Source organism: Abrus precatorius, unplaced genomic scaffold (genome assembly GCF_003935025.1).
Source record: "Abrus precatorius isolate BTA unplaced genomic scaffold, Abrus_2018 Scaffold8, whole genome shotgun sequence".
In the NCBI taxonomy this organism is placed as follows: Eukaryota; Viridiplantae; Streptophyta; class Magnoliopsida; order Fabales; family Fabaceae; genus Abrus; species Abrus precatorius.
The window spans coordinates 10,095,995-10,121,835 of record NW_020874428.1 but is presented as its reverse complement, the minus strand read 5'-3'; the positions used below and the strand labels follow the sequence as shown (position 1 = coordinate 10,121,835).

General features: G+C 34.7%; 1 protein-coding gene and 2 non-coding genes across 3 annotated transcripts; 2 read left to right on the top strand and 1 right to left on the bottom strand.

Annotated features, from left to right (window-relative positions):
* Positions 1 to 5,590: 5,590 nt before the first annotated feature.
* On the bottom strand, positions 5,591 to 7,228 carry LOC113874201. Its single transcript, XM_027512425.1, has 2 exons — positions 7,161 to 7,228; positions 5,591 to 6,845 (listed from the first exon to the last, which is right to left on the bottom strand). The coding sequence occupies exons 1-2, from the start codon at positions 7,226 to 7,228 to the stop codon at positions 5,591 to 5,593; spliced, it is 1,323 nt and encodes a 440-aa protein (XP_027368226.1).
* LOC113848720 lies at positions 6,573 to 6,679 on the top strand. Its single transcript, XR_003501980.1, has one exon. It is a non-coding gene; the product is annotated as a small nucleolar RNA R71 (small nucleolar RNA).
* Positions 7,229 to 25,332: 18,104 nt separating the features above from the next.
* Positions 25,333 to 25,437, top strand: LOC113848655. The gene has a single exon (XR_003501919.1). It is a non-coding gene; the product is annotated as a small nucleolar RNA R71 (small nucleolar RNA).
* The last annotated feature ends 404 nt before the right edge of the window (positions 25,438 to 25,841 follow it).

Sequence of the window (25,841 nt, the reverse complement as noted above, 5' to 3'; positions counted from 1 at the left end):
GCATCTTCACAGAGCAGTGTGATGATTGATGGGAAGGCCAGAGAATCCCTCTTGGTTTTCAAAATATTGAGGATGCAGTCACTTATTATCTCCCTCACATCAATGTACATATCCGTAACTATTCCAAATAGCAATTCAGCCCTCTTCATTGCCAAGGTTGAGCTGTGTTTTACTGACATGAAAGAATTCAGGATGAACATGCTTCATACCTTGGCAAAAGGCAGCAAGTTCTTGGTGATTATACATTTTGGCTTCTTGGCCTGATTCAACTTCTAAGTTGTACCTGGCCTGCCAATTTTCTCCAAAATCTGCACATAATCAATATCAGGACTCTTCCTGAATGAGGTGAAATCCAGCTGTGCAGGGTGTCTTTCAGCATTGATTTCTAGCACCCTGTTGATATTGGCAGGACTAAAGTCTATCCTCATCCCTTTGACCATTGTGCTGTACCTAGGGAATTTAGTTCCCTTGAACCTCATGGCATTTGCATAAAATTCCTGAGTTATTTCCCTCCAACCCAGGTCAGCTGCAGAACAGAAGAACTCTTATCCCATCTTCTGAATCCTTTCTCTATATTCTGGATAATTGTCCTTAGCAATTTTGAATGCTTTATCAGGGACAATTTTCCTCCTCAGGATATTAGCTTTAAAGAAGTTTTCGTGAGCAATGCTCCTGAACCTTGGGTCATGTGTTGCAGAGGGTGAGGAGCTTGAAGGTGTAGCTGCTCTGGTCTGAGGTGGTGGAGAAGGTGAAGGTGCAGCTGCTCTTGGCTGAGGTGGGTCAGAAATTTCAATGGGTGAGGAGCTTGAGACACCATCAGTTTTGGCCCTCTTTGTTGCTAGATTATTCCTAGCTGCTTGAAGATTTCTGCTGGATCTTCTTCTTAGAGTGGTGGAAGCTCCAGCTTGCTTCTTCTTAGAAGGTCCAACTGGTGTGTTTAGAGAAGTTCTAACCATTTTTCACTTTCTGTGCATAGCCACTTTTGCCAGAAAAAAGGAAGCGTTCCAGAGAATTAATCTTTCCCATCTGTCTCTGCGTAATTCCTCTCATCAGTGAGAGTGAATGTTCCAGAGGAGTGTGTTTACTTTGATGCCTCTGTGTGATCAATTTTGTCAGTAAAAGTGATTGTTCCAATAGAAATCCTCAAAATGTATTCTCTGCGTAGCTTCTTTCCTGCAACATAGTGACTCTTTTCATTAATCAAATTCATCTAAACTCTCAATTAACTCACTTCTCATACTCTAATCCTTCAATTTACTTTTCTCAATTCCAAATCTCTAATTATTTATCAGATTCAACTCAGAAAAAACAGCTGCAACAACATATTGCAGAACTTAGATAAAATTGTAAAACATGATTATACAGATTTCTAATTCTGCAGATACACATTCTAAACATTGAATCTCAAATCAAGTACCAAATTCACTTCAGCAGAGATATGTAGCAGAATCAAATTGCAGAAATTTCAGATTATGCAGAATTTTAAACCTTCAAATACACATTCACCACATCAAATCTCTAATCAACTATCAGATTCACTTCAAAAAATCAGATGCAGCAGAACTTGCAGGGAATTATAAAAAAATTGAATATGCAGAATTACAAATTTCAAAAATTGCAGAATATGAAATACAAACTCCTAAAACAATACAAAAAACTTAAAATGAGTTAGAAATGTGGGTTGCCTCTCACAAAGCACTTCTTTAATGTCACTAGCTTGACATTAGTTGTTCCTCACTCAAGAGGAACCAATTTCAAACACACTTGGGCTTTCTCAAATTGAACTCTAAGGTAGATTTTTAGTCTTTGTCCATTCAAATTGAACTCTCTCCCATCCTTTGGATCTGCTATTAGTACAACACCATATGGAAATGCCTCTTTCACCACAAAAGGTCCAGACCACTTAGATTTTAACTTCCCTTAAAATCTCAACCTTGAATTGAAAAGTAACACAGACTGCCCAGGTTTGATATCCTTTTTTAGAATGAATCTGTCATGCAGCTTTTTGGTCCTTTTCTTGTATATTGTGGCATTTTCATATGCATTGAGTCTGAACTTGTCTAATTTATGCAGCTGTAACAGTCTTTTGTTTCCTGCACTAACTTGATCAAAATTCAACCATTTTACAGCCCAAAAGGCTTTATGTTCTAGTTCCACTGGTAAATGGCAGGCTTTTCCATACACTAACTGATAAAGAAGACATGCCAATTGGTGTCTTGAAGGTTGTCCTGTATGCCCACAAAGCATCATCCACTTTCTTGGACCAGTCCTTCTTTGAACTACTAACCACTTTCTTCAAAATCTGCTTTATTTCTCTGTTGGAAACCTCCACTTGACCACTTGTTTGAGGGCGATAAGGTGTAGCTATTCTATGCTTTACTCCATACTTCTCTAGGACTGATTCTAGATACTTGTTGCAGAAATGGCTTCCTCCATCACTTATCAGAATTCTGGGCACTCCAAATCTTGAGAAAATGTTCTTTTTGATGAATGCAATAACAGTCTTAGCATCATTGGTTCTGGTAGGAATTGCTTCCACCCATTTGGACACATAATCCACTGTTACTAGTATGTACTCATTTGAAAATTAACTAGGGAAAGGACCCATGAAGTCTATTCCCCACATATCAAACAATTCTACTTCAAGTATATTTTGCAATGGCATCTCATGTTTCCTAGATATATTCCCCATTCTTTGGCATCTATCACACCTTTCCACATAGTTCTTAGCATCTTTGAACATAGTTGGCCAGAAAAGACCAGATTGCAGAACTTTTCCTGCTGTTCTTGAACTTCCATGATGTCTTCCATATTCTGAACTGTGACAATGCCACAAAACATCTTGCTGCTCTTCCTCTGGTATACACCTTCTCAGCAGTCCATCTATTCCAATTTTGAACAGCAGTGGATCTTCCCAAACATAATACTTGCTGTCATGGAAGAACTTCTTTCTCTACTGCCAATTCATCCAATTTGGAACATGATGTGTAGCTTTAAAGTTGGCTATATCAGCAAACCAGGGCTGTGATTTAATCTTGAATAGGCTTTCATCTGGAAATTCTTCTTTTATTTGTTCCACTTCAAACGGTATGGCTTCAAGTGGTAATCTTGACAAGTGGTCAACAACACCATTCTCTTTCCCTTTCTTGTCTTTGATTTCTAACTCGAATTCTTGAAGAAGAAGGATCCACCTTAATAACCTGGGCTTTGCATCCTGTTTTGACAAAAGGTACTTAAGAGCAGCATGGTCAGTGTAAACTATAACCTTTGATCCTATTAAGTAAGACCGAAACTTATCAAATGCAAAAACTATTGCTAAGAGTTCTTTTTCAATAGTAGTATAATTAATTTGTGCAGGGTTAAGAACTCTACTAGCATAATGAATAACATGCAGTTTCTTGTCTTTTCTTTGACCTAAAACTGCTCCTATAGCTACATCACTAGCATCACACATCAGTTCAAAAGGATATTCCTAATCTGGTTTAACAAGTACAGGTGCAGAAATTAATTTCTTTCAAAGTGTTAAAAGCTACTAAGCACTTATCATAAAAAACAAATTCTGTATCCTTACTCAGCAACTCACTCAATGGCTTTGCAATTTTAGAGAAGTCTTTAATGAACCTGTGATAGAATCCAGCATGTCCCAAAAAACTTCTTACTCCTCTAACATTTACAGGTGGAGGCAGCTTCTCAATTACTTCAACTTTTGCAGGATCCACTTCCATTCCCCTTGCTGAAATCTTATGGCCTAAGATTATCCTTTCTTGTACCATAAAATGGCATTTTTCCCAATTTAGCACAAGGTTTGAGTCTTAGCAACACTGCAAAACAAGAGATAGATTACCTAGACACTGATCAAAAGAATTACCAAATACAGAAAAGTCATCCATAAAAACTTCTATAATTCTTTCGATCATATAAAAAAAAATGGACAGCATACACCTTTGAAAAGTGGCTGGAGCATTGCACACCCCAAATGGCATCCTGTTATATGTAAAAACTTCAAAAGGACAAGTGAATGCTGTCTTTTCTTGGTCTCTTGGATCAACTGCAATCTGGTTGTAACCAGAATATCCATCTAAGAAACAATAGTAGTCAAATCCAGCCAATCTCTCTAGCATTTGGTCAGCAAATGGAAGAGGAAAATGATCTTTCCTTGATGCATCATTCAACTTCCTATAATCTATACATATTCGCCATCTGGTTACTGTCCTAGTAGGTATTAATTCATTTTTTTCATTTGGAACAACAGTTATACCTCCTTTCTTAGGCACCACATGAACTGGACTTACCCATGAACTATCTGAAATTGGATAAATAACTCCTGCATCAAGTAGTTTAATCACTTCTTACCTCACTACCTCTTTCATTGTTGGGTTGAGTCTTCTTTGAGGTTGGACAACTGGCTTACAATTCTCCTCAAATAAAATTCTGTGCATGCAGAAAGATGGACTTATACCTTTCAAATTTGAAATCTGCCATCCTAGTGCAGATTTGTGCTTTCTTAACACTCTCAAGAGCTTTTCTTCTTGGTCTTTCTGTAGATTGCTATTTATTATTATAGGTTTGTTGTGGCCTTCTTCAAAAAACACATACCTCAAATGAGAGGGTAATTGCTTGAGCTCCACTTTGGATTCTTCTTTTTTTTCTTCTTCTTGAGGTAATTCTTCCTTGAGTTGATTTATTTCATTGTTCATACAGGGAAGAGAATCTAACTACAGAATGCATTCTTTTACTTTCTCATCTTGCTCTTCCTGAATATTATATTTCGCTGCAGCTAATGTGCTTTCCAAGACTGCACTTTCATCATTTTTTCAAAACAAAGTGGTATCACAGCATCTATTACATCAATCTTTATGCAGCTCATATCATCACTTGGGTGTTTTATGGCCTCAAATACATTAAAAATGACTTTCTCTTCTTGTACTCTCAGCATCAATTGACCTTTTTGCACATTTATCAAGGCTCTCCCTGTTGCTAAGAATGGTCTTCCTAGAATAAGAGGGATATCAACATCTACCTCCATATCTAGTATAACAAAGTCTGCAGGGAATATAAATTTGTCCACTTTGACTAAAAGATCTTCAACTACTCCATAACGATATGTATATGATCTGTCAGCCAATTGTAATGTAATCCCAGTCGGCTTCACCTCCTCAATTCCCAGCTTTTTCATAATGGCTAAAGGCATCAAATTTATGCTGGCTCCCAAGTCACACAAAGCTTTTCCAGCTGTACAATTTCCAATGGAGCAGGGTATGCTGAATGACCCTGGATCTTTCAACTTTTGAGGCAATTTCCTCTGCAAAATGGCACTGCACTCTTCAGTTAGTGGTACTAATTTTTCCATATCCAGCTTCCTCTTTTTAGACAAGAGTTCTTTCATAAACTTTGCATAAGAGGGCATTTGTTCTAATGCCTCTACAAATGGTATATTAATTTGGAGTTTCTTGAACACATCAATGAACCTTTCAAACTGCTTTTCTTGCCTAGGATCTTGTACTCTTTTTGGAAAGGGTAATCTCTTGTACTACTCTTCATTAATAGGCTTGCAGGCCTGCTCAAATTTCTGCTTCTTGCCCCTCTTTTCTTACTTGTTACTGCAATTTTCCTCATCATCTCCTCTCTTTAACATAGTATATTTTCCACTTTCGAAATCTTCTTTCTTCAACTCACTTTCATCCTTTGAATTGGTGACTTCATTTTTCTTTCTTGGGCTGGAAACTACTGCTCCACTTCGAGTGGTTATTGCTTGGCATTGTTTCTTTGGGTTCATTATTGTGCTACTAGGAAACCTTCGTTCATCTCTATTGGCCAGTTGCTCAGCCAACTGCCCAATTTGTGTTTCTATCTTCTTTATAGAACTTTCTTGATTTTTAAAATTCGTTTCTGTCACCTTCATGAACTGCAGTAATGTTTCCTCAATTCCATTCACTTTCTCACTCAAGGGTCTTGAATTTGAATACCCTTGATTTTTCTGAAATTGTGCAGAGGAACTTCCTTGAAAATATTGTTGCTGGACTTGAGGAGCTGCACTTTGGAAAGGTGCAGTAGCTGTATTTCCTCTTGCATTAGAATTCTGTGGATTCCACTTGAAAAACTGTTGTCCTCTATTGTTATTAAACTGGAAACCAGGTGGATATGGTTGCTGTTGTCTTTGATTGTTGCCCATATAATTAACTTGATCAGGTTGTTCTATAACTGTGGGATCACAAGCTCCATTCATATGGTTGCCACCGCAGAAATCACAACTCAATTGTGAATTTTGGACCACACCAGTCTGCATGTTACTTATTTGTTGAGTCAAGGCAGCAAGCTGTTCAGAAAATTGTTGATTCTGAAGTTGATTTTGAGCAAACATAGCTTCTATGGATTTTACATCATATCCTCCTCTCCTTGCAGCTTGTCTTTCATTCATATTTTGATACATCGAGGATGCCATCATTTCTATGATTTGCTGGGCTTCTTCTAAAGTTTTTGAACTCAATGAACCACCAGCTGCTGCATCTATCATGGTTTTAGTTGCAGCAGTCATTCCATTATAGAATGTTTCAAGTTGCATCCACTCAGGTATGCAATGATGAGGACATTTCCTTAATAACTCCTTGTATCTTTCCCATGCCTCATATAATGGCTCTCCTTCTTGCTGAACAAAAGATGTAATCTCCCCTCTAATTTTTGCAGCTTTTGAAGGAGGAAAATATTTGATTAGGAACTTGTTCACCAGGTCAGGCCAGGTTGATATACTCCCTTGTGGCTGGGCTTGAAGCCAGCACTTGGCTTTATCCCTCAATGAGAATGGGAATAATCTAAGTCTGATTGCATCCTCACTTACCCCATTGATTCTGATTATGTCACAAAGTTGCAAGAAATTAGAGATGTGCAGATTTGGATCATCTGAATGGTGTCCAGCAAAATGATCTTGCTATACTAGATTTAGAAGTGCAGGTTTTATCTCAAAGTGGTTGGCCTGAATTGTAGGTCTAAGAATAGAAGAGCTGAATCCTTGGAGATTAGGAACTGCATAATTCCCTAATGTTCTCAGTCTTGGTTGTTCTCCCATCTTTATTTGTCTTGGAATCTGACTGGTTTGAGGTGTTGATGTAGAACTTTCGTTTTCCTCTCTTTGAATCTGTTTAATTCTTGCTTCACTTCTCAACCTTCTTAGAGTTTGGTCAATGTCTGGATCAAATACCAAAGTGGCTTTATTTTTGTTTTCCCCTCGCATATACAACCAAAAAGTTAACAAAGTTAAACTAAAATTCAATAGTCAAATATACACTAACAAAGCTGATGCAGAAAAATAACAGCAAAATCATATCAAAATTTGCAACTGCATAATTATACAGAAGTGCAAAATCATGCAGAAATTACCTACTAATTTTCTATACTTATCTAAGTACAGGCAAAATAGAGTACTTTTATGCAATACGAAATTGAAGAGAAAAATTCAGAAATTAAGAACTCAATTTAGCAATTTTTCTGTTACTAATGATATTGAAATACAAAATTCTCCGGCAACGGCGTCAAAAACTTGTTGTTCGCAATCCAACACTAGCAAGTGAACTAGAATTGTAGCAAGTAATAAGTAAAATTAAGATTCGAATATCGTCTCCACAAGGAATTTAGGTTTCAAGTACCACTTCACAGAATTATAACCATTTGAGGCATACGAATTTGGAATGAGAGTTGTAACATGTAATAGCAGCAAACCAGAGCAATTAAAAGTAAAGAACTTGCAGAAAAATAGAGTTTAAGATTTGTGATGAAATGAGATAGGAATGAAGAATAGTTAGGAATTTACTTCATAAGAATGTCAATATTAATTCACTTATGCCTCTGAACATTCAAGAACTTGGTTAATTGACAATCAGTCGCATATTAATAGCCAAAGGTTAATCCCTTAACTCATTGACCCTAACAAGCAACTAAACCACCCTAATCCCTTAGGTGAAGTTCAATTTCATGTTGCATTAAGAATTAGAGCATTAAGATTGCAGAATTAAGTGTACTTATCCCTAGGAAACTCCTAATTCTGGTTGTTAATTCAAATCAGAGAATTAAGTCCAATTTCCATTGGCAAATGTTCCTCTAAGGTTAATCAAATGAATTCTCATTCAAAGATTATGTAAAGTGCAGAATTAACAACTCAATTAATCCAAATACTCAAATTTCAAAAGCAAGAATCAAATCAATACATCAATTCGAGTTCCAAAACACCTAACTACAAGAAATTACACAGACATTGTGGTAGAGAAAGAGAAAGAAGGAGAAGAAGAAGAACTCAGAAAAGCCATAGTCACGAGCTTCAATCCAATTCCTCTTCTTGAAGCTTCGAGGTTTGACCCCACTCCTCTCTCTCACTCTCTCCCAACGAGAATCTAACAGAAAAAATAGAAAATGAATGAAAGACCCCGAGATCTGAGCTCAAAACATGTATTTATAGAAATCCTGATTCTTGTGCGTGATCACTTTTATGAGTAAAAGTGGTCACACGCAACTTGCCAAGTTGAGGACTCTTTAGAACATTCACTTTCAATGATAAAAGTGGTTACGCAGAATACTCTGAAACTTCGCCTTCTCTGGAACGTTCACTTTCGCCAGTAAGAGTGACCACACAGAGTATACTGAAATTCTGCCTTCTCTGGAACACTCACTTTTGCTGATTAAAGTGGTTACGCCAAGCTTGCTGGGTCTGAAGCTTCTCTGGAATGTTCACTTTTGTTGGCGAGAGTGACAACGCACAACTAAGCTGAGATTGAACTTCTCTGAAACGTTCACTTTCAATGATAAAAGTGATCACGCCCACACTCAACTTCTCCTTTAAGCTATGAATCACTCACTTTCGCTGGCAAGAGTAACCACACCCAGCTTAAACTCCATGAGCCATGTTCTTTGAGTCCAGACTTGCTACTTTTCTGCTATTTCTCCATTGATCTATCAACCTCATGATCTTTACTCAGCATTTTCTACAAAAACACACGTCAATTATTAATTTTTTACACAAAAAATTCATAAATGCTCAACTAACTATGTATTTAAAGAAATTCTCCAATCCTTCTATTTTTATGATTTTTTTCTACTTTTTCCAACACATTTTCCTTATGAAATGGATTAAAACTACAGTAAAATACTAGTAAAAATATGGATTCATCAGTGCTGAAACTAACCTTGTACTTAATTATGAGAAATGCCACTTTATGGTACGAGAAGGTGTAGTTTTAGGGCATCTTATTTTTGAGAGGGGAATACAGGTTGATAAAGCAAAAATTGATGTTATTTCCTCTCTGTCTTACCCTGCATCTATGCAGGAGGTGTGTTCTTTCCTTGGACATGCAGGTTTTTACCGTTTTTATTCACTGATTCATGTAAGGAGGCGTTTGAGGAGTTAAGGAGGAGACTCACTACAACACCTATCATACAGCCACCAGATTGGAAGTTTCCTTTTGAGTTGATGTGTGACTCCTCAGACTTTGCACTTGGAGCTGTATTATCTCAGAGAGTTAATCATGCTGCACTGAAATTCCTATTGAAGAAGCCAGATGCTAAACCCAGATTGATTAGATGGATACCTCTTCTGCAGGAGTTTGATATGGATACAAAAGACAAGAGTGGAATGTTGAATCAGGTTGCTGATCACCTAAGTTGTATTGAAGGGCCCATTGATCCTTTACTTATTCGTGACAGTTTTCCTGATGATTATTTATTTGCTCTGTATTGTATAGAATCTGTACCTTAGTTTGCTGATATTGTAAATTATTTGGTTACTTCTGTTGTACCTCCTGATGCATCTAGATTCCAGGTTGATAAGCTTAAGAGTAATGCTAAATATTATGTTTGGGATGATTCATATCGGGGGAAATTTTGTAATGACCAGGTTATCCGTCGGTGTGTTCCTGACCATGATTTTCAGGATATTCTGCATTTTTGTTATAGAACATTTGTAGGAGGCCATTTTGGACCGCAGAGAACAGTCAGGAGAGTATTGGACAACGAATTTTATTGGCCCACCATATTCAAGGACGCAGCTAGGTTTTCTGAGAGTTGTGAGATATGTCAGAAGACAGGAGGGACTATCACTTGGAGGCATGAGATGCCTCAACAACCCATTATTTTCTATGAGGTTTTTGATGATTGGGGCATTGATTTTATGGGTCCTTTTCCTGTTTCTGCTGAATATTCTTACATCTTACTTGCTGTTGATTATATGTCCAGATGGGTGGAAGCAAAGGCCACCAGAACTAACGATTCTAAAGTTGTTTCAGATTTTCTCCGTACTCATATATTTTGCAGGTTCAGTGTGCCTAAGGCTGTCATCCGTTATTAGGGAAGTCACTTTTGTAACAGGACCATAGCAACATTGTTCCAAAAGTATGGGGTTATACACAGAGTTGTTACACCATATCATCCCCAAACTAGTGGGGAAGCTGAGGTATTCAACAGGGAAGTCAAGCACATGTTGTAGAAGTTGGTGCACCCTAATAGAAAGGACTAGAGTAAGTTTCTGGATGATGCTCTCTGGGCTCAAAGGACAGCTTACCAGACACCATTAAGTATGTCTTCATTTCGAGTGGTGTTTGGTAAAGCATGCCACCTTCCGGTGAAAACTGAGCATAGATTATATTGGGCTGTAAAGAGTTATAACTTGATACATGAGCAGGCTGGAATTGAAAGGAAGCTCCAACTTCAGGAGCTTGATGAGATACGCTTGCAAGCCTATGAGAATTCTAGATTGTATAAAGAGAAAGTTAGGAGATTTTATGACACACATATTTTGAGAAAAGAGTTCTCTATAGGCCAGAAAGTGTTATTGTTCAACTCTCTGTTGAAATTGATTGCAGGTAAGCTTTGATCTAAGTGGGATGGACCTTTTGTGATTACTCATGTTTTTCCCCATGGTGCAGTTGAGATTCAGGATGAAGCTACCGACAGGACTTTTAAAGTCAATGGTCATCAGCTGAAACTATTTTAGGAGAGCAAAGCAGTGGAGTCAGCTCAAAACATAGTTGATTTATCCTTAGTGGAGCCGACTTTGATGGAGGATGTGTCTACATAGGCACTTGGGGCATTGTTTTCTTTGACTTTTGTTTCTTTTCCTTATACTTTCCTTTACCTTTTCTTGCATATGTTTTGCATTTTCTATTTCTTTTTCCCACATTGCGGACAATGTTTGATTCGAGTGTGGGGGGAGTATGCCTTAGCATATTTTTCATTAGATTCCTTTGATTTTGGATTTCATTTGTGTGAGCAACTTTTTATGTCATTCTTAGTTGAGAGTTCCATAACATGATAAAATTGTTTCATGCATTTTAGTTTAGCTAGTTTTTCATGATAATTAGATTTTGGATCAATGATTCGTAGAATAATTACCTTAGTAAGATTTGAGCTTATTGTCTTTCTTGTGTGATTCACTCATGTTTGTAAGTACTCCAGAACTTGACTTGACTCTTTTTGAGATTATTTGTTCGCATGCACTATTGATATGATTTAGGCCTTCTTTCACATTTTAGCTACTTAGCCAAATTGACTCATGATGATGGTTTATTTTGAGGTGTTTAAAAGATTTGTCGCAAATCCTCATCAAAATTTAAACAATTTAATGTAGTACTAGGGTTACCCTAGATTGTCTCCCGTGAACATTGGCTATTAATCTTCATTAAACATGTTGAAGGCATTAATTGAACAAGCAATTAAAATGGGGGGGTTTTGTAGTTTCAAATCAAAATAAAGAGTAACAAATAAACGAGTTTAATTAGTTCAAACAATAGAAAGCAGCAATCCTTAGTTCATCCACAAAGATTCTATCCTCATTCCACTCAAGATTTAACATTCATCCTCTCTTCCATGAATTAGGTTAATTTAACAAGCGAAAATCAACCTTATGGTCCCAACGAAATTACGCAATTTGTTAGGTTCTAATCTCTCATTCCAAAATTACGCAACCTTAGAATTAAAACCTAGGATTAAGCAATCCCTAGTTTAGAATCTCCTTAAAACGAAATTAGGGTTAATTGAGCAATACTCCCCTCATTCACCATTAATTCAATTCAAGAGACAAGGAAGAAGTAATTCATGAAAAGAAAGGAATTATATTATCATTAAATTCAAGGAACTCAAGAATCTATGCGAACTTACTAAGGATTACACAAAATTTAGCCCTTCATGGAAATGGGGGTCAAAAACGCAGTTAGGAAATGCAGAAAACTCATTAACATTAATGTAAAAGCAAGAGAAATGAGGAACCAAACCCTAGGTTGGACCCTTGGCTATCACCCAAGGTTGCCCTAAGCTCTGGAAAATATCCTAAATTGAGTAAAGAAGAGAAAAGGTTCAAAAAGTGTAAGAACCGCTACCCTAATTTGGTAAAAATCTATTTATACTAAAGCTGGCACCCTCCAAAGTAGTTACTCTCATTCTTTCATAGTAAACACGCGCAGCATCAGTTGGGTTTTGCCTCTCTGGAGTGATTACTATGAATATTCATAGTAATCACGCGCAGCACTGGGACATTTTGGACACTCTGGAATTGTCACTATGAATTTTTATAGTAACTACGCGCAGCACCTTCAATTCTGCATGCTCTGGAGTGACTACTATGAATATTCATAGTAACCACGCGCAGGTTTAGTGGATTCTGGGTTGCTGTAGTTGTCACTTTAAGCTTTGAAAGTGATCACTTTGGTCCCTTTGCTGGAAATGGCTTACTGTAGTTGTCACTATCAATTTTGAAAGTAGTTACTTTCACTTCAAATTCCTCAAAATCCAATAATTCTTCAAAATAAGCATGGGGATTCCTGCCACATTATTCAAATGATCAAAACATGTAAAATAAACTATCTAAATCAATGTAAATTAACCAAAAACTAAGAAACCTATATTATTTAGCCTAATTGGAATATTCATCTTATTTTCACTATCTAAGTCTATTCTTTTCTATAAAGAGTAATAAATGATGTATAAAAATTTAGTAAAATGTGGATTCATCAACTCACCTTGCATTTATTTCACTTGTTTACCCCTTTGAGCCTTATTAACCCTTTCTTGATGATTTTGTAGCTCATTACAAGCCATGTGACCTGAAAAACCATGATTCAACTAAACTTGGAGATTAGATGGGCTTTGGAATTGTTTTGAGAGTTGGTTAAAAATATGCTTTGTTTAGAAAATTTGATGCATTATTAGTTATTGGAGCAGCAACATTCAAAAAATAAAAGAAAAAAAAAAGAGAGAAGAAAAAAAATGAAAAAAAGGTGTTGAGTTTTTGGTACTTTTCTACTTATTTTTAACCCATTCCCCATTGCTCTTCTTTCTCTTGTTTTGTTTCTTTAGCTTTGTATACTTTCTTTTACCCCACCTTTTCCCTAGCCTCATTACAAGCCTAATAAAAGTCCTATTGATCTTTTGATGCATGTGTTTCAAATAGTTAAAATTAATACTCTTCAAGCCTGTGGTTGTACTTACTTGCATGATGTGCTTTGAGTGAAAATGTTAACCTATACACTTGAGAGAATAAGTGATACACATACCTTTGAGAGAATTTTTGCTAATTGTGATCCATGATTTAGTTAGATTGAAGTTCTTCTTTACTTTTATGTTTGGAACATATTCTTGATTATTTTTTATTCTTTCATACTTTGAATGATGAATTCATTTTCCCTCTTTCTCACACCACTCTCACTTTAGGATCCATTGAAAAATTTTGTTTTGTTTGGTTTTGTCTTGTTGATTTTTTTTCTTCCTTTTGCTTGGGAGTGTAAAAGTGTAAGTATGGGGGTATTTGATGACTCATATTTTGTACTCACATTTATAGCCTTATTGCATCTTCCAAAATATCTTTCCCTCTTTATTTATTCCATTTAGCATGTTTTGCATTTCTTGGATTAAATTGGAGTTTTCATAAATACTTGTTATTTTTACCTTATATTTCATAGTTTTGCTATTCTAACTTTTGTCCACTATTTTGGCCATAACTTTTTCTGTAGATCTCTTTTTTGGCTTATTCTTTTTGCAATGGATTCCTCATTTCCTGAGCTTCAATATGGACATATGAATCATGCTTTTTAGAGCTCGGACCTATTTTTTTATTAATTTTTGAAGATCAAACTTAAAACATACCTTTTATATTTAGGGTTTTTAATAAACCGAGAAAAAATAGTTTTCTTAAGAAATTTAGTAATCACCCTAGTATCATTAGTTGGTAAAGCAGCCACTTCTACCCACCTGGAGACATAATCCCCAACAACCAATATGTATTCATTATTAAAAGACTTAGGAAAAGGTCCGATAAAGTCAATACCCCAAACATCAAATATTTCATAAACTAAAATATTATTGAGGGGCATATCATGCCTTCTAGAAATATTACCACTCCTCTGACATTTATCACATGATTTAACAAAATCATAAGCATCTTTAAAAAGTGTAGGCCAATAAAAACCACTTTGCAAAATCTTATGAGCAGTTTTAGTGGGGCCAAAGTGGCCTCCCACCTCTCTAGAATGACAATGCTCAAGAACCGTTGTAAATTCACTCTTAGGAACACATCTCCTAATCAAATTATTCCCACAAACTTCAAACAAATAATGCTCTTCTCATAAATAGTATTTAACATCAAATAAAAAAAAATTTCTTTTGTGAGGATGAGAGTCCATGAGGAAAGATTTTACTAACCAAGAAATTTACCAAATCTGCATACCAAGGTGCCCTAGAAATAGCAAAAATCCTCTCATTAGGGAATGTCTCTTTAATTTCTACCTTGGTGCTCTACCTCACCGAGGGGTCTAATCTGTATAAGTGATAAGCAACAGAGTTCTCACTCCCTTTTTTATCTCAGATCTCTACATTAAACTCTTGTAGCAAGAGAATCCATCAAATAATCATTAGCTTAGCATCCTATTTAGCCATCAAATATCTAAGAGCAGAATGGTCAATATAAACAATTACTTTAGACATAATCAAATAAGGGCAAAATTTATCAAATGTAAATATCACAGATAGCATCTTTTTCTCAGTAGTGGTTGATGAATCCATATTTTTACTGATATTTTAGCATAATTCTAGCTCATTTAATAAGGAAAATATATGAAGAAAGCAGAAAAACTCAGAAAAAGAGAATGAAAGTTTTATTTCAATATGTAGTTATTTTCGCATTTGTAGAATTTATGCTTAGTTCTTAAGGAATTTATCTTGTTTTTGAAGGAATAATCTGAGCAAAAGTCATGGAAATGGATTATCAATGGAAAGGAAGAGGAAGAATGGCAATGTTGGACTCCAAAATACAAGAATTATGGGATGCAGCCTGGGCGTGATCACTATTGTTAGTGAAAGTGATCATTCTAGAGCCTAAAGGAGAAGAAGAGCCTGTGCATAATCACTTTTATTTACAAGAGTGAGCGTTGCCAGTGTGCGTTATCACTTTCGCCAACGAAAGTGAACGTTCCAGAGAAGACTTCATTCCTGATGAGCTGCGCGTTGTCACTTTCGCCAACGAAAGTGAGCGTTCCAGAGGCACTTGTATCAGGACAGCTTGCGCGTGGTTACTATTACTCACGAAAGTGATCACGCACAGCCCTTGACCTCCTGCGTTGCCACTCTTATGAATAAAAGTGAATGTTCCAGAGAAGCCTTCAACTCTGCAAGTTGCGCGTGGTTACTCTTGCTCTTGGAAGTGAACACGCGCACTACATAAAGCTTCTGCGTGGTTACTCTTGTGAAGAAAAGTGACAACGCGCAGAACTGAGGTTTCTATATATACATGATTGAAGCGCGAAAACTGGGGTCTTTTGCTCATTTTCTGTTTTGTTAGTTAGATTCTCGTTGAGAGAGAGTGGAGAGAAGATTGGGGTCGAAGCTTGAAGCTCCAAGAAGAGGGATCGGATTGGAGCTCGTGGCCATGGCTGCTCAGCATTCTTCTTCATCTTCTTCTTCTTCTTTCTCTGTTTTTGTTGCAATGTGTGCTTAATTTCCCATAGTTAGGGGTTTATGGAACTCGAATTGATGTATTGATTCGACTTTATCTTCTGAACTTTAAGTTCTTGGATTAATTGAGTTGTTAATTCTGCTTTTCATGCAATCTTTGAATGGAAATTCATTTGATTAATCAAGAGGAATCTTTACCAATGGAAATTGGATTGTTTGCTCCGATCTGAATTGGCAACCAAAGTTTAGGGATTTCTTAGGGATAAGGAGACCTAATTCTGCAATCTTATAGTTCTAATTCTTAATGCAACCTGAAATTGAATCTCGCCTAAGGGATTAGGGAGGTTTAGTGGATTGTTAGGGTCAATGAGTTAAGGAATTAACCTTTGGCTAGGTATATGTGAAACTGATTGTCAATTATTCAATTGCTTGAATGTTCAGAGGATTTAATTGGATTGATATTGATATTCTTGTGAAGTAAATTCCTAACTATCCTTCATTGCTATTTCATTTCATCACAAATCTTATACTCTGTTTTTCTGCAAGTTTTTTACTTTTGATTGCTCTGATTATTGCTTTTATATGATACAACTCTCTTCCCAAATTCGTATGGCTCAAATGGTTATTTTTCTGTGAAGTGATAATTGAGTTCCTAATTCCGTGTAGAGACGATACTCGAATCTTAAATTTACTCATTACTTGCTGCAATCCTAGTGCACTTGCTAGTGTTTAGATTGCAAACAACAGTGGTATAGTTCCGCTGTGCTTCATCCAAAGTTCTACTTGCATAATAAATAGCTTGAAAAATCTTGTCCTTCCTCTGGCCTAGAATTGCTCCAACAGCTGTATCACTAGCATCACACATAAGCTTAAAGGGTAAAGACCAATAAGGAGAAATAACTACAGGAGCATGAATTAACTTACTTTTAAGAGTATTAAAAGCAGATAAGCAAGCATTGTTACAGAAATTCAGAGGGATACTAACTAGCAAGTGCACTAGGTAGTTGTAGCAAGTAATAAAATTTGAAAATCAATATGAACCACAAGTATCATCCACAAGGATCTTATTTTCAATTACCACTTCACAATTTAACAATTAGTTGAGCCACACAATTTGTTTGGAAGGTTTGTAACATGTAAAAGTAAGAAATAAGAACAATAAAAGGTAATAAACTTGCTGTAAAAACAGAGTACGAATTTTGTATTAAAAATGCTATATGGAAAATAGTTAAGAATCACTTTACTAGATTTTTAATTGTAATATAATCATGTTTTGAACTCTTGAGAATTTTAATTGATTGATAATCAATTTCACTTCTTTAACCAAAGGACAATTCCGTGCCTTATTGATTCTAACACCTAATTAAACCTCCCTAATTCTTTAGGTGAAATTTAATCAAATACTGCATTAAGTTCTAAAAATTATAGGATTACTAGATCATGATACTTATTCCTAAGATCTCAATAACTTAGGCATATGATTCAGATATGAGAAATGAACTTAATTTCCATTGATGAAGATTCCTCTAAGTTCAATTGAATGAAGGATTGGTTCACAACTACATTAAGAACATAATCTTATGTTTAATTTAATTAAAATCTCAAGATCCAAATCCATAATTACATCACAATATCAAATCTGGATCCATAGATCTCTAACAAAAATGTTTAGAACAACATTACAATGGAAGAAGGAGAAGTAAGAGAAGAAGAGGACAAGAAGCAAAAAAACATCTTCCAAGACCTAATCTTCACATTGATTCCTCTAGAAATGAAGCTTGAAAGTCGCTCCCTCTCTCTCTCTCTCTCTCTCTCTGACTTCCCTTAGAAGTTAAAACAGTTACAAAGTGAAAAATAACAAAAATGAACAAAAGTCCTCTTTTCTAAACCTCTAACTTCTATTTATAATATTTTTCTTGCCTTTTTCCTTTTCACACATTAATTTTTGAGAATTATATCATAAAAGGTCTTCTAGAAGCTTCTATAACTGAATTAGGAACTTAAATCGTCCAAAGTTAACACTTAGAAGTGATATTCAAAATTCTGTTACTTTTGCGTAGACACTTTAAGTGATAAGAGTGTTCACGCGGAAGTGTTATATATGGAAAAGCCTCACGCGTAGCTACTCTAATCATTTAGAGTGGACACGCGTACTATGCATAAGTGAATTAGCCTTGGGCGTAGCTACTCTGAATGTTTAGAGTTGCTACTCTCTTGGTCTTCATGAATTTTCTTCTTCAAAGTGTTAACTCTATGTACTTAAAGTGGTTATGCTCTACACATAACACTTGATTCTTCATCTTTTAAGTTCAATTCCTCTACTTTCTTTACTTCAATCTTCAACTCAAATTCTCAGCTCAAGCTTCTGCACAAGAATTAAATCATTTTAAGTCAAATTGTTCAAAATTGGACTAAAAATCTAAAATTTTAAACTATTTACACAATTATGAATATTGATACAATTTTTATGATATTTTCAAGTTTACTTAGCACTTTACTATTTTTGAAAAATCTTTAATAAACCTCCTATAAAACCCTGCATGCCCCAAGAAACTTCTAACAGATTTAACACATATGGGAGGGGGAAGTTTAGCAATAACCTCCACCTTAGCAGGATCTACCTCTATACCCCTACTAGAAACTTTATGCCCCAAAACAGTGCATTCATCAACCATAATTTAAAACCAAATTAGCCTTTTTACATCTTTGTAAAACCAAATCAAGGCTATGCAAATAATTATCAAAAGTGTTACCGTAAATAGAAAAATCATCCATAAAAATCTCAATACAGTTTTCTAATAAATCAAAAAATAAGGTCATCATGCATCTCTGAAATGTAGCGGGGCGTTACACAATCCAAACGGCATCCATTTATATGTAAAAGTACCATAAGGGCATGTAAAAGTAGCCTTCTCTTGATCTTCCAATGCGACAAGTATTTACATGTAACCCAAATAATCATCCAAACAACAATAAAATTCACGCCCTGCTAATTTTTCTAACATCTGATCAATAAAGGAAAAGGGGGAGTGGTCTTTTCGGGTGGCCTGATTGAGCTTCCTATAGTCTATGCACATTCACCACCCAGTTACTTTCCTTACAGCAATAAGTTCATGTTGCTCATTCTCCATAACTATGGTCCCTCTTTTCTTTGGTACTGTAACACCCTCAATTTTGTTACTCTTGGATAGGAAAAATAGGAATCTGGATAGAAGGTATCTCGCTCAAGCAAGGAAGGACCTTCTATAAAAGAGAATGTTCTGGAACTCTCTCGCTCAAGCGAGATGAGATAAAGTAGCCTTAACTGTCCTCTCACCTAAGCAAGAAAGGAATCTCGCTCCGACAGGGAGCAACTCACCCAAGCGAAATAGAGCTCGCTCAGGCAAGGAGACACAGGAAAGATAGGGTGCTCTCTGGAGCTAATCTTGCTCATGCGAGATTGTATCTCACTCAAGCGAGAATATAAGAAAAATGAGTAGTCTCGCTGTCTGGTTGTCTCGCTCAGGCGATGATGGAAGCTCGTTTAAGTGAGAAGCGTATCGCTCAAGTGAGATCACGCGAGTTTTAAAGGATATTTAAGGAACCTCAGCCTCAAAAATGTTTATTTCTTACCAAACGACCTTTTCTTTTCATTTTCTCTATTTTCTCTCCTTCCGCTCTCTAAAGAGAACTCTCTCGGACTTTGAATCTCTTCCAGATCCAAGCTCAAACATCAATTTCATTCAGATCTAAGAAACTTCATCTTTTGAACTATATCTCCATTGATACCGTGGAATCTCTCCGTAGATCTCTCAGAAAACTAGTTTTGAGAAACTGTTACTAGGTAAGGGGAGTATTATCTAGCTTTAGTTTTATATATATATATATATATATATATATAGTGATTCTACAAGAAATCTGAGTAACCTACTTTAGTAAAGATCTACAAATTTTTATGAGAATCATATAATAAAAGTGTATTTTTGGAATAAAGAAAGGTTTTGAGTTTATTTGAAATTAATGAAATCGTATTCTTAGAGAAAGCTATGAGTTAGAACAACATCAAGAAATTTAAGGCTAAGTTACCTAGAATGTATATGGGTTAATTAATAAAAGACACAAAATATTAAACTTTAGGATAGAAGACCATATTGAGATTGTATGAGTTAGACTGAGTCCAGAGGTGTCCGACCTTCAGCATATTGTTTGATTGTATGTTGTGGGATTTGTGGTAATTTTTGTGCTAGATTGATATATTGTACGAATTGTATGGTGTGATGTTGTATGATAACTTTCTATGTTAGACAGGCATGATGCAATAAGTACAAATATGATTTGATAGATGTGATATATTCAAATTGAGTAAATTCACATGAATAATTAAAATGTTGATTGATATTGAAAGTATATGATATATGAAAGAGAAAGAATGAGATGTATGATTATGATACATGGGTCAGAATAACTCGAAAAGGGTGATTACGATATATATTATAACACATTGAAGGGTGTATTATAATATATATTGTGATCAATGAATTTATATAAATCATAACTCACGTACTATGACATGCTGATCGATAAAAATAATATGGTAATGAGAAATGATAAGAAAAAGAATAAGTATAGATAGTACAACAATACACTTGGGGCATAGAGTCCAAAGAAGATTTGAAAAATCTTGGGAAAATAAGGATGGTGAATGCTAACGATAAAAGGATGCACAATAAATTGTTGAAAAATAGACATTCACAGGCCACACCCTCATTTCCTAACGAAACTCCTGACTATACCTTTGTTAAAAGGGGCTGGAGCGACACACGTGTATCTGTGATGTTGCGGCCAACCAGCAGCTATCTGTGCTAGGAAGTCCTCAAGGGATTCCAGGGGCAATTATTAAGAAAGTGTTATAGATGAGAAATGGTATAAAATTTGTATGATTATAAGATATGTATCGTAACAGATCGATTTATGTTGTTATGATATGTGTGTTGTAGTACATCGACGGGTGTGACTAAGATACATGTATTGTGTCATATTAAGTTGAGACGATATGATAGATGTATAATAACATAAAGATCAATATAGAAATGTATATGTAATGAGTGAATTGTTGTATATGCTTTGATGGTTGTTCTATTGTATGTGCTTGGAAATGATGAGTATTAATATGAAATGTGCACTATTGATAATGAATTAGAATAAGATATTAAGCAATAACTTTAGTTGCTTTTAAAATAATTTATAATAAAAGAAATTTAGTGGGGTGGAAAATACTCACCATTATTGATATTTTTCAGGTAATAGAGGAAAATAAATGGAGATGGATAATCCGTTCTACGGTCATACTCGTCAAGGATTGTGGAAAAAGAACTGCTCAAATATAATTGATTTAATATAATAAATGTATAAATCCATTTATGTATTTTATTTCATTGACACTAAAATTTTAGATTGGTAATATTTATATATTTGCCAAATTTTATTAGTTATATTTCCATATTGTATCATTTCTTTAAAATTGTATAATTTTCTACAATTTTCTTAATCGTGTTTTTAGTAATATAAGTTATTGAAGTGAATTATTTATATAAAAAGAAGGATGTTACAGGTACGACCTGCACAGGGCTCACCCAAGGGCTATCAAAAATAGAAAAAATAATACCAGTATCTAATAACTTCATTACCTCCTTTTTTACTACTTCCTTTAGACTGGGGTTAAGTTTCCTTTGAGGTTGAACCTTGGGTTTGAATTCCTCCTTAAGGTGAATCCGGTGGGTGCAAATGGAAGGACTAAGATCCTTGATGTCATGAATGCTCCACCCAAAGGCCTCCTTGTTCTCTCTTAAGACTCTCATCAATTTGTCCTCCATAATATCTGTCAATTTAGAAGAAATTATTGCAGGAAGAGAAGAAGAAGGAGATAGAAAAGCATATTTAAGATTAGAGGGAAGGGGTTTGAGCTCTAATTCAAGGGGTTCTTTAGTGGATGGTTTAGGAATTTGAATATCTCGTGCTCCCAAGCTTTCAAAATGCCTAGGCGCCAACCATCGACTTCGATTCCCGCTCTCCAAAGCCAAAATTTCATCTATTACTTTCTCTGTTTCTATTAGAGCATCTTTTTCAAGTGTGAGAATTTTCTCTAAAGTATTATCTCTCAACCTATCAATTAATTGTACAGAGTATAAAGAGGAAAAAGGATCATTTAAAGAAATAAAATTACAAGAATCAAAACTAGAAGGTGTTTAAGAGAATCAAAAACTTTTAAAACAACTTCTTCATCGTTTAGCCTCAATGTGAGCTTCCCTTGCTGGACATCTATAATGGTCTTCCCAGTGGCTAAGAATGGTCTCCCTTGAATAATGGAAACCTCATTATCCTCCTCCATATCTAGTACAATAAAATTTGTAGGGAAGATAAATTTGTCTACCTTTACCAAGACGTCTTCTACTATACCTCTTGGGTAAGTGATGTATCTATCTACTAACTGCAAAGAAACTAAGGTAGGTTTGGGTTCTTGCATACCCAACCTTCTAAAAACAAAGAGAGGCATTAGAGCTATGTTAGCCCCTAAATCACATAGGGCTTTATCAAAATGAGAGCTACCTATAGTATAAGGAATAGTAAAACTCCCTGGATTTTTAAGTTTTGGGGGTAGCTTTTTCAAAAGGATTGCAGAGCATTTCTCATTAAGCCTTACAGTTTCAAATACATCTAACCTTCTTTTATTGCTTAATATTTCCTTGAGGAACTTAGCATATTTGGGCATTTGAGAGATGGCCTCCACAAAGGGTATGTTGATGTTCAACTTCTTCAAAATTTCAAGGAATTTGTTGAACTATGGATCCCTCTGACTACTTCTCAACATCTGTAGAAAAGGGATTTGAAGTTCTTGAGGCCTGGACATTGTTGATGATGCTTCTTTCTTTTCTTGTTCTGTTTCTACGACGTCAGCGTGGCCGTGCATATGAGGGAGCACAGGCGTGCATACAACAGTATTCTGTGACTTTGACTCGTTTTCAGGCAACGTCTTTCCGTTTCTCAATGTAATTGCCTTAGCATGTTCTTTTGGGTTAGGCTCAGTCTGGGAGGGCAACGTTCCTAGCTCTCTTTGAGTCAACAAATTTGTAAGTTATCCCAGTTGTGATTTTATCTCAAATGCATCAAAGCTTATTTTTGAAAACTTCTTGTCCATTGTTTGGGCTTGTTGCTCTATCTAAAGAATTTATTGTTCCATCTAAGACTTAAGCTTTGAAATCCTCTACTTCAATTGAAAGGTTGAGGGCTCTCTCCTTTCTATCCTTACCCCTTGAGATTGCATATGAGGAGGGCGATAAATATTTTAATTTTGACCTCCTTGGCTATTCTCCCATGAGTTCGTAGGTTTGTTACGCCTTTCCAAATTGTAACTATTGCCCAAGAAGTTGGCCTCCTCAGTCTCTAGAGGTTTTGCTAATGGATCTTATGCCCTTAATAAGAATTCTATTTGCTTTGATAGAGTTTTCAATTTATATGTTATTGAGTTGCTACTTTCTGCCGGGTAGATTGGAGCAGCTTCCGTCTTTTTGCTTTTGTGATGGTCTATATTGCATTAAAAATTACTAGATGTTATCTTTTCTATCAATGTATGGGCCGCAGTTAGAGCTATCAAAAATTTGGCCCAGCCTTAACCCTAGCCCTAGCCCATGTGGGCTAGGGCCAAAATGCCCATCAATTTATAGGCCCATAGGGCCAGAGTTAGGGTCAGGGTTTTGTGGGCCAAAAAAATTTATATGTTCTTAAAAAATTAGTTTTGAAAAAATTTGAATATCTAATAAAAATATTTATTTCATATAACTTTTTATTATAAACTTCTAGTCCAATAAAATTACTTAAAAAAAAAGAAAAATAAAATTTATGTAATAATAAATATTTATAATGATTATTGTTATTAAATAAAATTAATAAAAATAACGATTATTATATAAGTTTAATAATTTAATTTAATTAAAAATAATATCTCATGGTTGTCTTTTTCATCTTAATATCTAAGGAGTTATGTTCCTAATTATGTCTCAACCTTAATTATATACAACATTGACTAATATTCTCATATACACATATATGTACATATATATAGATGCACATACATACATAAAAATATAATCTTCAATTATATTTATATACTAATAAATATTAAATAGATTCTGCATTAAAAACTTTTTTTTTCCCTTTCAGTTAGCATATGGTTTTTGTTTACTATACCTTAAAAGTCTTTTTATTTTTCTTCCATATGTTTTTAAGGTCAAAGTGTCTGTTAATATTTAATGTTAAGTTAAAAATTTACGGCTTAACAATTTGTTATAAAACATGAAATTAATTAATTTAATCGTTAATTTAAAATTTTTATAAGTAAATTAAATTTATAAAATTTTATGTACAAATAAAATTAATAATACTTTATTATATTAATTTATTTTAACAGATATTGTATTTTTTAAATATAAATAAATATCAAAATAACAAACTAAAAAATGTTTAAATTATATGAACATGAAATTATTATAAAATAAGTCAACAGTTAATTTAGTCAATCTTGTATTTTATAAAACATTATTAAAAACATAAGTATTTATGCGTTAATAAATCTCAACTTATTTCCTAAAATTAATTTTTTGTTAAAATTTAAATTTATCAGTAAATAGAGGTTAATAAATTTATAATTTGACATAAATTATGATTTAAAAAAATTAAATAAATATTCAATTAATTTATGTATTTCGTTATATAAAAAAAGTATATATCCTCGTGCACTTAAGTTCAAAGGGTCAGTTTATTTATCCTCTTAAAATATATACATTGTCGGGTTTACTAATTTTGAGTCTAATTGAATTTTGACCCAACATAAACTAGTTTAATATATAGTTGGTTTGAGACGGACAAACATGCATATTCAGTTATTTAAAAGGAACAATTTAATTTAATTTTATAATATAATTATATTTGATATTATTTCTATGATAAAATTTTAATATATTGAATAAAAAATTATTTTTAAAATTAATTTTTATATTTTAAATATAATTTTTAATTCATTTAAATAGAATAATTTAATAAATATTATAAAAAAATAATGTAATAGTTATTACTTACTTTGTAAAATAAGTGGGCTAGCCCACCTCTAACCTTGACCCTAACCCACTATTTTCTTTATTTTGGGGCTTTTCTTTATTTTGGGGCTTAGGGCCAATGTAAACCCACTAATTATAGGGCTTAAAAAAAAAAGGGTTATATAGAGGGCCAATAGGGTAGGGCTCAGGGCTTTGGCCCATTTTGACAGCTCTAGCCGCAGTTGGTCCTTTACATAGGAAAGATCCTCCAGCAACTACATCAATTGTAGCTCTATTAGAAGATAAGAGTCCAATATAGAAAATAAGCATTTGCTTCCACACAGGGAAGCCATGATGTGGACATCTCCTTAGAAGTTCTCAAAAGTGCTCCCATGTCTCAAACAGAGATTCAGACTCATTATTGAAAATTGGAGAACTCTGTCATCAGCTTCGTAGAGAGTGATGATAGAAAATAATTGGCTAAGAATTGTTGTGTCAAGTCATCCCACGTTGTAATTAAATTAGATGAAAGTGTGGAGAACCATGCATTCATCCTTTTTGTGATAGAGAATGGAAAGAGGCGAAGCCTTATAGCATCTTTGGTGACACCATTGTATTTGATGATATCAGTGAGTTGGAGAAACTTTTTCAGATGAAGGTGGGGGTTTTCGTCAAGTCGACCCAAAAATAGTGTGGAGTTCTGGACTAGATTGATCAAGACTGACAATTCAAAATTATTGACCTCTATGTCTGGTGCTACAATGCTCCCAACATCACCCTCAACAGTAGGTATCATGTACTCCAAGAAAAAGAAATATTATTTATTTAGTAAAATTAAATTATTTAATTTTAATC